At 45.1% G+C, this 13532-nt stretch overlaps 1 protein-coding gene across 2 annotated transcripts in view; it reads right to left on the bottom strand.

The window, feature by feature from the left end:
* Window positions 1–9136, bottom strand: part of wdr11 (WD repeat domain 11) — a 101537-nt gene extending 92401 nt beyond the window's left edge. For both annotated transcript variants that reach the window (XM_068002253.1, XM_068002254.1), the window contains exon 1: window positions 8953–9136. In XM_068002253.1, coding sequence (XP_067858354.1) covers window positions 8953–9038 — 86 coding nt within the window. In that variant the 5' untranslated portion in view covers window positions 9039–9136. The remainder of the gene's footprint in view (window positions 1–8952) is intronic.
* Window positions 9137–13532: the final 4396 nt, after the last annotated feature.

Raw genomic sequence — 13532 nt, 5'->3', positions numbered from 1 at the left:
GTGGAACCAACCAGGGAACAGGCTATTTTAGATCTTGTATTATGTAATGAGATAGGATTAATTAGTAATCTCATAGTAAAAGAACTTCTGAGGGAGAGTGATCATAATATGATGAATTTCACACTGAGTTTGAAAGTAACGTACTTAAGTCAGAAACTAAAGTCTTAAACTTAAATAAAGCCAATTACATAGGTATGAAGGGCGAGTTGGCTAAGGTAGATTGGGAAATTAAATTAAAGGGTTTGACAGTTGAAAAGCAATGGCAAACATTTAAAGAAATATTTCAATATTCTCAACAAATATACATTCCATTGAGAAATAAAAGCTCCACAGAAAAAGTGATCCACATGTGGCTAACTAAAGAAGTTAAGGAGAGTATTAGATTGAAAGAAGAGGCCTATAACGTTGCCAAGAAAAGTAATAAGACTGGGGATTGGGAGAGTTTTAGAATCCAACAAAGGATGACCAAAAAATTGATAAAAAGGGAGAAAATAGAAAATGAAGGTAAACTAGCAAGAAATACAAAATCAGATTGTAAGAGCTTCTACAAGTATGTAAAAAGGAAGAGAGTAGCAAAAGTAAACATTGGTCCCTTAAAGGCTGAGACAGGAGAAATTATAATGGGGAAGCAGGAAATGGCAGATGCGTTAAACAAATATTTTGTATCTGTCTTCACAGTAGAAAACACAAAAAGCATACCAGAAATAGTAGGGAACCAAGGGGTAAATGACAATGAGGAACTTAAAGTAATTAATATCACTAGAGAAAAAGTACTGGACAAACTAATGGGGTCAAAAGCCAACAAATCCCCTGGACCTAATGGCCTACATCCTAGGGTTCTAAAAGGGGTGGTTGCAGAGATAGTGGATGCATTGATTATGATCTTCCAAAATTCCATAGATTCTGGAATGGTCTCAGTGGACTGGAAGGTAGCAAATATTACCCCGCTATTCAAGAAGGGAGAGAGAGAGAAAACAGGGAATTACAGGCCAGTTAGCTTGACGTCAGTCATCAGGAAAATGCTGGAATCCTTTACTAAGGAAGTGGTAACAGGGCACTTAGAAAATCATAATATGATTAGGCAGAGTCAACATGGTTTTATGAAAGGGAAGTCATGTTTGACAAATTTATTAGAGTATTTTGAGGATGTAACTAGCAGGGTAGATAAAGGGGAACTAGTGGATGTAGCATATTTGGATTTTCAAAAGGCATTTGAGAAGGTGCCACATAAAAGGTTGTTACACAAGGTAAGGGCTCACGGAGTTGGGGGAAATGTATTAGCATTGGTAGAGGACTGGCTAAAGGACAGAAAATAGAGAGTAGGGATAAACGGGTCATTCTCAGGTTGGCAGTCTGTAACTAGTGGGGTGCCACAAGGATCGGTCCTTGGACCTCAGCCATTTACAATCTATATTAATGACTTAGATGAAGGGACCGAGTGTAATGTATCCAAATTTGCTGACGATATAAAGTTAGGCGGCAAAGCAAGCTGTGAGGAGGACACAAAGAGTCTACAAAGGGATATAGACAGTGAGTGAGCAAGAAGGTGGTAGATGGAGTATAATATGGGGAAATGTGAAGTTATTCACTTTGGGAGGAAGAATAGAGAAACAGAATATATTTTAAATGGTGAGAAACTATTAAATGTTGGCGTTCAGAGAGACTTGGGTGTCCTCGTACAAGAAGCACAAAAAGTTAGTACGCAGGTACAGCAGGCAATTAGGAAAGCAAATGGCATGTTGGCCTTTATTGCATGGGGGTTGGAGTACAAGAGTAAGAAAGTCTTACTACAGTTGTACAGGGCTTTAGTGAGGCCTCACCTGGAGTACTACGCACAATTTTGTTCTCCTTATCTAAGGAAGGATATACTTACCTTGAAGGTGGTGTAACGAAGGTTCACTAGATTAATTCCTGGGACGAGAGGGTTGTCCTATGAAGAGACGTTGAATAGAATGGGCCTGTACTCTCTGGAGTTTAGAAGAATGAGAAGTGATCTAATTGAAACATATAAAATTATGAGGGGGCTTGACAGAGTAGATGCTGAGAGATTGTTTCCACTAGCTAGAGAGTCTGGAACTAGGAAGCATAGTCGCAGGATAAGAGATCATCCATCAAGACTAAGATGAGGAGGAATTTCTTCAGAGGGCTGTGAATCTTTGGAACTCTCTACCCCAGAGGTCATCAAATATTTTCAAGGCTGAGATAGATAGATTTTTGGACTCTAGAGGAATCAAGGGATACAGAGATCGGGCAGGAAAGTGGAGTTGAGATTGAAGATCAGCTATGATCTGATTAAATGACGGACCAAGCTCGAGGGTCCGTATGGCCTACTCCTGCTCCTCTTTCTTATGCTGTTAGGTAGGGAGTTCTGGGATTTTGACCCAGTGACGATGAAGGAACGGTAATATATGTCCAAGTCAGGATGGTGTGCGACTTGTGGAGGTCACAGGTTTGGGAGGTGCTGCCGAAGAAACCTTGGTGAGTTGCTGCAGTGCATCGTGTAGATAGTACACACTGCAGCCACGGATCACCGGCGGTGGAGGAAGTGGCTGTTTAAGCTGATGGATGGGGCGGTCGTGCTTTATCTTGGATGATGTCAAGCTTCTTGAGTGTTGCAGCTGCACTCATCCAGGCAAGTATTCAATCACACACCTGACTTGTGCCACATAAGTGGTAGAGAGGCTTTGGAGAGTCAGGAGGTGTACCACTCGCTGTAGAACACTCAGCCTCTGACCTGCTCTAGTAGCCACAGCATTTATGTGGCTAGTCCAGTTATGTTTCTGGTCAATGGTGACCCCCAGGATGTTGATGGTAGGGGATTCGGCGATGATAATGCCAGTGAATGTCAAGGTGAGGTGGTTAAGCTCTCTCTTGTTGGAGATGGACATTGCCTGGCACTTATGTGGCGCCACTTATCAGCCCAAGCCTGGACGCTGTCCAAGTCTTGCTACATGCGGTCATGGACTGTTTCATTATTGGAGCAATTGCAAATGGAGCTGAACACTCTGCAATTATCAGCAAACAGCCTCACTTCTGATATGAAAGAGGGAAGATCATTGTTGAAGCAGCTAAAGACAGTTGGCCCTAGGATGCTGCCCTGAGAGGCTCCTACAACGGTGTCCTAGGGCTGAAATAATTGTGGGTGTTCGAGGCCAATCATCTTCCTTTGAGCCAGGTATCACTCCAGCTACTGGAGATTTACCCCGCTGATCCCCATTGACTTCAGATTTACTTGGGCTCCTTGGTGCCACACTCTAGCCGAATGCTGCCTTGATCTCAAGGGCAGTCACTCTCTCCTCACCTCTGGAATTCAGCTCGGGTCCATGTTTGGACCAAGGCTGTAATCAGGCCTGTAGCTGAGTGGTCCTGGCAGATCCAAAACCGAGCACCAGTTATTGGTGAGTAAGTGCCGCATGACAGTACTGTTGTCGACTCATAGGAAGGTTACAGCACAGAAGGAGGCCATTCAGCCCAGCAAGTCCATGCCAGCTCTATGCAAGAGCAATCCAGCTAGTCCCACTCCCCTGCTCTTTCCCCGTGGCTCTGCAATTTTTTTTCCTTTCAAGTACTTATCCAGTTGCCTTTTGACGGCCATGATTGAATCTGCCTCCACCACTGCCTCAGGCAGTGCATTCCAGATCCTAACCACTCGCTGTGTAAAAAAGCTGTTCATCATGTCACCTTTGGTTCTTTTGCCAATCACCTTAAATCTATGTCTTCTGTCCTTGATCCTTCTGCCAATAGGAACAGTTTCTCTCTATCTACTCTGTCTAGACCCTTCATGATTTTGAATACCTCTATCAAATTTCCTCGCAACCGTCTGTTCCAAGGAGAACAACCCTAGCATCTCCAGTCTATCCACGTAACTGAAGTCCCTCGTCCCTGGAATCATACTGGTAAATCTCTTCTGCACCCTTTCTAAGGCCTCCATCCATCACTTTGCTGATCATTGAGAGAGGGCTGATAGGTTGGTAATTGTCCTGCTTTTTGTAGATAGGACATACCTGGCCAATTTTTCATATTGTCGGGTAGATGGCACTGCTGTAGCTGTACTGGAACAGCTTGGCTAAAGGCGCAACTAGCTCTGGAGCACAGGTATTCACCACTACAGCCGGAATGTTGTCGGAGCCCGTAGCTTTTGCTGTGTCCAGTGCACTCAGCTGTTTCTTGATATTACATGGAATGAATCAAATTGGCTGAGGACTGGTATCTGTAATGGTGGGCATGTGAGGAGGAGGCCGAGAAGGACCATCCCCTCGGCACTTCTGTATGAAGATGGTGGCAAACCCTTCAGCCTTGTCTTTTGTGCTCACGTGCCGGGCTCTGCCATTGTTGAGGATGGGGATGTTCATGGAACCTCCTCCTCCTGTTAGTTTCTGAATTGTCCACCATCATTCGCAGCTGGATGTGGCAGGACTACAGAGCTTTGATCTGATCCTTGGTTGTGGGATCGCTGTTTATAGCATTCTGCTTCCCCTGTTTAGAATGCATGTAGTCATGTGGTCATCAGGTTGGCACCTCATTATCAGGTATACCTGGTACTGCTCCCAGCATGCTATTCTACACTCCTTATTGAACCAGGGTTGGTCACCTGGCTTGATGGTAATGGTGGAGACAGGGATATGGCAGGCTATGAGGTTGCAGATTGTGACAGAATGCAATTCTGCTGATGGCCTACAGCAACTCATGGAAGGCCAGTTTAGAGCTCCTAAACCTGTTCTTAATCCATCCCATGGTGGAAGTACCACATGACACGATGGAGGGTGTCCTCAGTGTGAAGTCAGGACTTGGTCTCCACAAGGATTGTGCGGTAGTCACTCCTACAAATACAGTTGTACAACAGGTAGATTGTTGAGGATGAGGTCAAATAGGTTTTTCCACCGTGTTGGTTCTTTAACCACCTGCTGCAAGCCCAGTCTGGTACCCATGTCCTATAGGACTTGGCCAGCTCAGTCAGTAGTGGTACTACTGAGCCACTACTGGTGATGAACAATGAAGTCCCCCACCCAGCGTATATTCTGTGCCCTTGCTACCTTCAGTGCTTTCTCCAAGTAGTGTTTAACATAGAGGGGTACTGATTCATCAGCTGAGGGAGGGCAGTAGGTGGTAATCAGCAGGAGGTTTCCTTGCCCATGTTTGACCTCAAGCAATGAGACTTCATGGAGTCCGGAGTCAATGTTGATGACATCCAGGCCACTCCCACCTTACTGCATACTACTCTGCCCCCACCTCTGGTGGGTCTGTCCAGCCAGTAGGACAGGAGCTACCCAGTGATGGTGATGGAGAAGTCTGCGATATTGGCTGATCGATATGATTCTGGGAGTATGAACTATGTCAGGCTGTTGCTTGACTAGTCTCTGGGACAGCTCTCCCAACTTTGGCACCAGTCCCCAAATGTTGGTGAGGAGAGGGCTTTGCAGGGTTGACTGGGCTGGGTGTACCTTTGTTGTTTCCTAATTCTACGCCTAGGACATAGCTGAGTAGTCCATCCAGTTTTATTCTCCGTAGCGATTTGATACAATGGAGTGGCTTGCTGGACCACTTCAGAGTGCAGTTAAGAGTCAACCACGTTGATGTGGGACTGGAGTCACATATAGGCCAGACCGGGCAAGGACGGCAAGTTTCCTTCCCTAAAAGACATTGGTGACCTAGTTAGGTTTTTACGACAATCCCACATCTTCATCGTCACTTATACTGATACCAGCTCTTTATTCCAGATTTTTTTTAAAAACAGAATTCAAATTCTCAATACGCCTCTGTGAAACACCTTGGGAAATTTTTCTATGTTGTAAAGTTGCTATGTTAATGCAAATTGTTGTTTCACGTAGCCGGGACAATTGAAATGCTTCACAGCCAATTAAGTCATTTTTGAAGTGCTGTCACTGTTGTGAAGTAGGGAAACGCGGCAGCAAATTGCGAAAAGCAAGTACCCACAAACAGCAATGCGATAAATAACGGGACAATCTGTTTTAATGTTTGAGGGATAAATTCTGTTCCCGGGAGAATTTCCCTGCTCTTCTTCAAATAGTGCCATGGGATGTCTTGCATCCATCAGGCAGGGCAGACAAGGCCTCAGTTTAACGTCACATCCGAAAGGCAGACTTCCTCAGTATTGCACTGAAGTATCAGCTGAGATTATGTACTTGAGCCTCTAGAGGAGTGCATGAACCCACAACCCCATCTAACTAAAGAGTCAAGAGTGCTAACACTCAGCCAAGGCTGATACCTTATTGCAGAGTATGTTTCATGCAGCTCTTTTTACAATTCAGCAATAAAGCAAATATGTCTTAACCTTCAATTTCTGTTATCACAATGAACAACCATTTGCTCAAAACTATACTTTTCTCAGCAATCAGTAAAGTGTGACCATTTTCTACATTACACATGTCATCCCATCATTTTCAATGGTTTTCTATGTGTTTTTCCCCAGATCAAAATCATGATCAATTTTAATAGCAAAACATATAAAGGAATTTAATCAAATACTGCAGATGCTGGAAATCTGAAATAAAAACAGAAAATGCTGGAGAAGCTCAGCAAGTCAGGCAGCATCTGTGGAGAAAAAAAGAGTTAACGTTTCAGGTCGATGGCCTTTCGTCAGAACTGGAAGATGTTAAGAGTTAAAGTTTTTGAGCAAGTACAGAGCCAGAGAAAGGAAGGGAGGGGAGAAAAGAACAAGGGGGAAGGTTTGTGATAGGGTAGAGGGCACAAGTGATTAAATGACAAAAAGGATGATAGTGCAAGGCAAGGATGGTGGTAATGGGACAGGTTAAGAAACAAATGATTGATCAGGAGTAGCTGTAAATGGCAGAATCATTACCAGCACTAGCTGACCGAAAAAATGGGAGCAGTGGTTATGATCTGAAGTTATTGAAATCAATGTTGAGTCCCGAAGGTTGTAAAGTGCCTAAACAAAAGATGAGGTGCTGTTCCTCGAGCTTATGTTGAGCTTCGTTGGAACAGTGCAAGAGGCCGAGGACAGAGAGGTCAGAGTAGGAGCGGGAAGGGGAATTAAAATGGCAAGTAACCGGCAGGTCAGGCTTGTGGACAGAGCAGAGGTGTTCAGCAAATGATCACCCAGTCTGCGTTTGGTCTCCCCAATGTAGAGGAGACCGCATTGTGTGCAGCGGATGCAGTATACTAAATTGAAAAGTACAAGTAAACCATTGTTTACTGTAGTTGACAGGGCCCTCGACCGTGTCCGTCCTACTTCCCGCACTTCTACCCTCACCCCTTCTCTTCCCTCCCAGAACCATGATAGGGTCCCCCTTGTCCTCACCTTCCACCCCACCAGCCTCCACAATCAACGTATCATCCTCCGCCATTTCTGCCACCTCCAGCGCCCTCCCACTACTAAACACACCTTCCCCTCCCCTCCTAGCAGGGACCGCTCCTTGCGCGACACCCTAGTCCACTCTTCCAGCCCCCCAACACCCGCTCTCCTCCCCACGGCACCTTCCCGTGTGAGCGCAGGAGATACAAATCCTGCCCCTTCACCTTCTCCCTTCCCACCATCCAGGGCCCCAAACACTCCTTCCAGGTGAAATAGCAGTTTACTTGTACTTCTTTCAATTTAGTATACTGTATCCGCTGCACACAATGTAGTCTCCTCTATACTGGGGAGACCAAATGCAGGCTGGGTGATCGCTTTGCTGACCAGCTCCGCTCTGTCCGCAAGCGTAACCCTGACCTGCCGGTCGCTTGCCATTTTAATTCCCCTTCCCACTCCTACTCTGACCTTTTACACTGTTCCAATGAAGCTCAACGTAAGCTCGAGGAACAGCACCTCATCTTTCGTTTAGGCACTTTGCAACCTTAAGGACTCAACATTGATTTCAATAACTTCAGATCGTAACCACTGCTCCCATTTTTTTTCGGTCAGCTTCTGCTGCTGACATTTACAGCTACTCCTGATTATTCTTTTGTTTCTTAACCTGTCCCATTACCACCTTCCTTGCCTTGCACATCATCCCTTTTGAAATTTAATCACTCTGCCCGATCACCCTTTTGTTCTTATCTCTTCCCCCCCTTTCCCTGGCTCTGTACTGGCTCAAAAACTTTAACTCTTTTAACATCTTCCAGTTCTGACAAAAAGTCTTCAATCTGAAACATTAACTGTTTCTTTCTCCACAGATGCTGCCTAACTTGCTGAACTTCTCCAGCATTTTCTGTTTTTATTAAAGGAATTTAATAGTGGATTTAGGTATTTTGGGGGGGGAAATAAAGTGGAGATTTGCACTGAACTTAAGAGCACTTGCCATTACCTTTAATTTCCCCAGGCTGCATACCTAAGAATATCCAGAAACAGATGTGTTTGCTTATGTAACGGTGATAAAGCTAATAAGTTTTGACAGTTGAATCATGCCTGTATACTCCAGTTCAGCAAAAAGCTAGAGGGAATTTTTGTACTTGTTTGCCAAAATAAAATTTCTAAACTGCACATAAGGTTGCGCTTCATTATCTTGCATGTGAAGCACTGTGTTATGGCCCAGCATTTATGTTTTCTAAAAGGCATACATGAAATTCTTTACAGAAAAGGCCAAAAAGTGCATTCAAAACAGCTACTTTAGTACCTAATTTTCCCCCTTTTAGATAAGAGAAGTTCCATCCACTCAATCTAGTAACTCCATTTAAATTAATTTCTAGAACATGCAAACTTGCCATTCATTATTAGAGCTGGCCGCTGAATTGAGTTTGATTAGTGGGGGGTTTAGCATTCGCTTTACAAGGAAAATACAAACGGTCACTTACTTCAAAAGGTAAACCTGGACCAAACCAGGACACTCTTAAATGGCAGAGGTCGGGGCTGTTGACCTGACAACTAAGGAATCGCCTAAAAAACGAAGCAGAATGTTGTGCACAACTTCTACTCAATGTCGGTGTGCTGCGGGCCGGGGAGCCTGGCCTAACACAGCTCAGTAAAAGTGCAAGGCCGTGCGATCAGTCACTCACCAGTCCACTGCCCCTCTGTTCTGGCCGTTCAAGGTTCCCGTTAAGGTCCTGGCGGAGAGTTTGATATTCACCGAAAACTGCATCATCTTCTTCAAACCGAACCGTTATTTCTAAAGATCCCCGCGAAGCAACAAGTCGCCCGTTCCTCACAGGGACTCCAACTTCCGGGCTGCCATGGAAACAGGAAGTGACAGGGCCGGAACATAACGCGATCCCTGCGCCTATCCGGGTCCGGAGACTCCTCCAAGCCGCTGAAAGTGCCCGGCGCTTCCAGCATTGGCCAGCTGAGAGAAGCGCTGCTCTTCTCACCACAGAGAATCAGCGCAACTCGCGCTTCTTTTGTGCAAATCTTCTGTTGTCATCGGGATGCCTTTTCTAAATATACCAATAAGGAGACCCTGGGTTGCCCCAGTGTCATCAAACAAAAGTGCCCCCTTTTTAAAGAGGCACAATGCATAAAAATTAACCATAAAAAACAAAGGAAACTCACAAACTTAAATAATAATGTTGTTGCTAGTATCCAGTGTACACTCCAGTCCCTATAGAGTCCACCGCCTGCGGAAGGTTGTCAATGGGATGAGGAAGTTTGAAAACTTAATTTAAAATTGGCAGTACTCAAAAGTAGAAAAGTCATGCGGCCCAGATACTAGAAATTGCAGAGGCTCTGGCCACAGTCTTCCAATCCTCCTTCGATATGGGAGCGGTGCCAGAGGACTGGAGGATTGCAAATGTTACACCCTTGTTCAGAAAAGGGGAGAGAGATAAATCCACAATTACAGGCCAGTCAGCCCAACGTCAGTGGCGGGGAAACTTTTAGAGATAATAATCCTGAACAAAATTAATTGGAAAAGTACGGGCTAATAAATGAAAGTCAGCACAGATTTGTTAACGGAAAATCATGTTTGACTAACTTGATTAAGTTAGGAATCTTACAACACCAGGTTATAGTCCAACAGTTTTATTTGAAAATCATAAGCTTTCGGAGCTTACCTCCTTCGTCCGAAGGAGGTAAGCTCCGAAAGCTTGTGATTTTCAAATAACCTGGTGTTGTAAGATTCCTTACATTTGTCCACCCCAGTCCATCACCGGCATCTCCACATCTTGATTAAGTTAGACAAACTAAGTGTGATGGAATACTCTCCACTTGCCTGGATGAGTGCAGCTCCAACAATACTCAAGAAGCTCGACACCATCCAGGACAAAGCAGCCCGCTTGATTGGCACCCCATCCACCACCCTAAACATTCACTCCCTTCACCACCGACGCACTGTGGCTACAATGTGTACCGTCCACAGGATGCACTGCAGCAACTCGCCAAGGCTTCTTCGACAGCACCTCCCAAACCTGCGACCTCTACCACCTTGAAGGACAAGGGCAGCAGGCACATGGGAACAACACCACCTGCACGTTCCCCTCCAAGTCACACATCATCCCGAATTGGAAATATATCACCGTTCCTTCATCATCGCTGGATCAAAATCCTGGAACTCCCTTCCTAACAGCACTGTGGGAGAACCTTCACCACATGGACTGCAACGGTTCAAGAAGGTGGCTCACCACCACCTCAAGGGCAATTAGGGATGGGCAATAAATGCTGGCCTCGCCAGCGACGCCCACATCCCATGACGAATAAAAAAAAACTCCGGTCTTCCAGTCCAGCGCCAGATCTTCCATTCTCCCCCTCCCCACCCCGGTCTTCCAGACCAGTGCCAGATCTTCCATTCTCCCCCTCCCCACCCCGGTCTTCCAGTCCAGTGCCAGATGATATCCGGCTCTCTCTCTTTCCCGCGCCCCCCTCGCATTGCAGCTCCTGATGGCAGCCAGCCTGTCAATCAGGCTAGCTGCCGGGCACAAAGCCCGGAGAGGACGTTAACCACTATCAATCAACATGCGATCGCGTCAGCAACGGTAAGTTTGGTTCATGCGGGTTTGCCATGCGCCCAATCGCCCCCCCCCGCTGCCATCCCGCCTCCCCGCTCATATCAGGGCCACAGAGTACGAAAGCAAGGAAGTTATGCTAAACCTTTATAAAACACTGGTTAGGCCTCAGCTGGAGATTGTGTTCAATTCTGGGTACCACGTTTAGGAATGATGTCAAGTCCTTAGAGAGAGTGCAGAAGTGATTTACTAGACTGGTGTCAGGGATGAGGGACTTCAGTTATGTGGAGAGACTGGAGAAGCTGAGGTTGTTCTCCTTAGAACAGAGGGGTTAAGGGGAGATTTGATAGAGGTGTTCAAAATGATGAATGGTTTTGAGAATGTAAATAAGGAGAAACTGTTTCCAGTGGCAGAAGGTCGGTAACCAGTGGATACAGATTTAAGGTGATCGGCAAAAGAGCCAGAGGTGACATGAGGAAACATTTTTGTATGTAGCAAGTTGTTGTGATCTGGAATGCACTGCCTGAAAGGGTGGTGGAAGCAGATTCAATAGTAACTTTCAAAAGGGAATTGGATAAATACTTGAAGGGAAAATAATTACAGGGCTACGGAGAAAGAGCAGGGGAATGGGACTAATTGGATAGCTCTTTCAAAGAGCCGGCACAGGCATGATGGGCCATGTGGCTTCCTCCTGTGTTGTACCTAGAAAATTTTGAATTAACTCATTTGAATTAAAAGGAGATTGTAACTTTATCCTTCCATCCCAAAGTAGTTCACTGCTGTTTGTGGGACCTTGCTGTACACAAATTAGCTGCCATGTTTCCTACGTTACCACAGTGCCTACTTTTCAAAAGTACTTAATTGGCTGTAAAGTGCTTTGGGATGCCATGAGGTCGTGAGAGGCATTATATAACTACAAGTCTATCTATCTAGCTTATTCCCAGTTTTTAAAATTACAAACAAATCTGTTTTTTGCTCCACGTTTACAAATGCTTTATTTATTTGTTTAATCCTCCCTCTTCTGTCTCCAAAACCTTGCACTTTTTTCCAGTTATTAACATTATTATAAAATATACTCTTTTTTCCACTTATTTTCCATGATAGATTAGTAGCAATCATTGGTGTAGCAGTGCCCAGGGGTGTTTTTTCCCCATTGTCTCCAATGTACGCTTCGAGGTTGCTTTAAAAGTGCTGGCACCAAGCACTGCCTTAAAGTAAAGGCGTCAGAGCTGCTGTCTGGGAAATGGCCATTTACTTACATGATCCTATTTTGATGGTGACAGACAACAACTTGCATTTATATAGCACTTTTAATGTAGAAAATAAATCAAGGCGCTTCACAGAGGCTTAAGGGAAAGATGAACGGCAAGCCGAAGAAGAAGATATTAGATGGGGTTACCAAAAGCTTGGTCAAAGAGGTAGGCTTTAATGTGGGTCTTAAAGGAATAGAGGGGTATAGAGAGATGCAGGCAGAGGGGTTTAGGGAGGGAATTCCTGAGTATGTGGCCTAGGCAGCTCAAGGTATAGCTACAAATGGTCGGGCAAAGGAACCCATAATTGGAGAAAAAGAGAGTTCAGGGGGAATTGTGATGCTGGAGGAGATTACAGAGAAACAGAGGGGTGATGCCATGGAGGGATGTAAACACAAGGGTGAGAATTTTAAATTTGACACATTGGGGTTCCAGCAACCAATGTAGGTCAACGAGGACAAGAGTGTGGTTGACCAGGACTTGGTGCAGGATAGGGTACAGGCAGCAGAGTTTTGGATAAGCTGAAGTTTACAGAGGGTGAAGAATGGGGGGGGGGCCACCAGGAAAGTCCTTGTGAAAAGGCGTGGATGAGGGTTTCAGCTGTGGATGGGCTGAGGCAGGGATGAGGCCGGTGATGCTGCAAAGGTTTGAAATAGGAAATCTTTGTGATGGAGAGGATATGGGTTCAGGGACATGGCTCAGGATTGAATAGGACACCAAGGTTGTGAGATGGCTTCTGTCTTCCCAATATATAGCTCCAAGACTAGATGTCGGATAAGCCATTTGGCAACATAGAGGCAGTGGAAGGATCGGGAGAAATGATGGAGAGGTAGAGCTAAATGTGATCAGCATACATGTAGAGCTGGTTCCATGTCTGCGGATAATGTAGCCTAGGAGCAGTGTGTAGATGAGGAAGAGGAGGGTGCTGTTAGGAATGCTAGCAGGAAGGGTTGTATTAAAGAATCCATTTTATGTTAAAGACTCCATTTTGTAACAAACAGACTGCTTTTCCAGAATCTGCTCGCAACAGCATTCTGGAAAATGTCCAAAAATCTGTTCAGACATTCAAGGTCCTTTCATGGCCAGTAGAAGAGCGGCAAAGATAGTTGTTTAGATATTTGTGTAGTTCTGACCTTTTGGTGCATAAATCTGGCTGTTTGATAACTATAACTTTTTCTGTACAGCTAAGGAGACAGACAGCTAATGTTATGTCCTGAGGCCCAATGTGGAACTTTCACCCACTGATGCCACCCAGACTAAAGTCTTTGGAATGCTGAGCTGTTGTAAATCAGTACAAACTGAGGCTAAAGTTCACGGAATACAGGATGAGTAATAGTGCAGCTGAGGGATTAAAGCGAGACACTGTAACATGAAGTTAGGAAGTTAGGTTGATCACCTTGCTACTACGCTCAGTAACTGTAACGTGATGCGGGTTCAGTGCTAAGGCAGGGA

The sequence above is a fragment of the Heptranchias perlo genome, chromosome 21 (genome assembly GCF_035084215.1).
Source record: "Heptranchias perlo isolate sHepPer1 chromosome 21, sHepPer1.hap1, whole genome shotgun sequence".
NCBI classification, from domain to species: domain Eukaryota; kingdom Metazoa; phylum Chordata; class Chondrichthyes; order Hexanchiformes; family Hexanchidae; genus Heptranchias; species Heptranchias perlo.
This window is presented reverse-complemented; position numbering and strand designations above follow the sequence as displayed.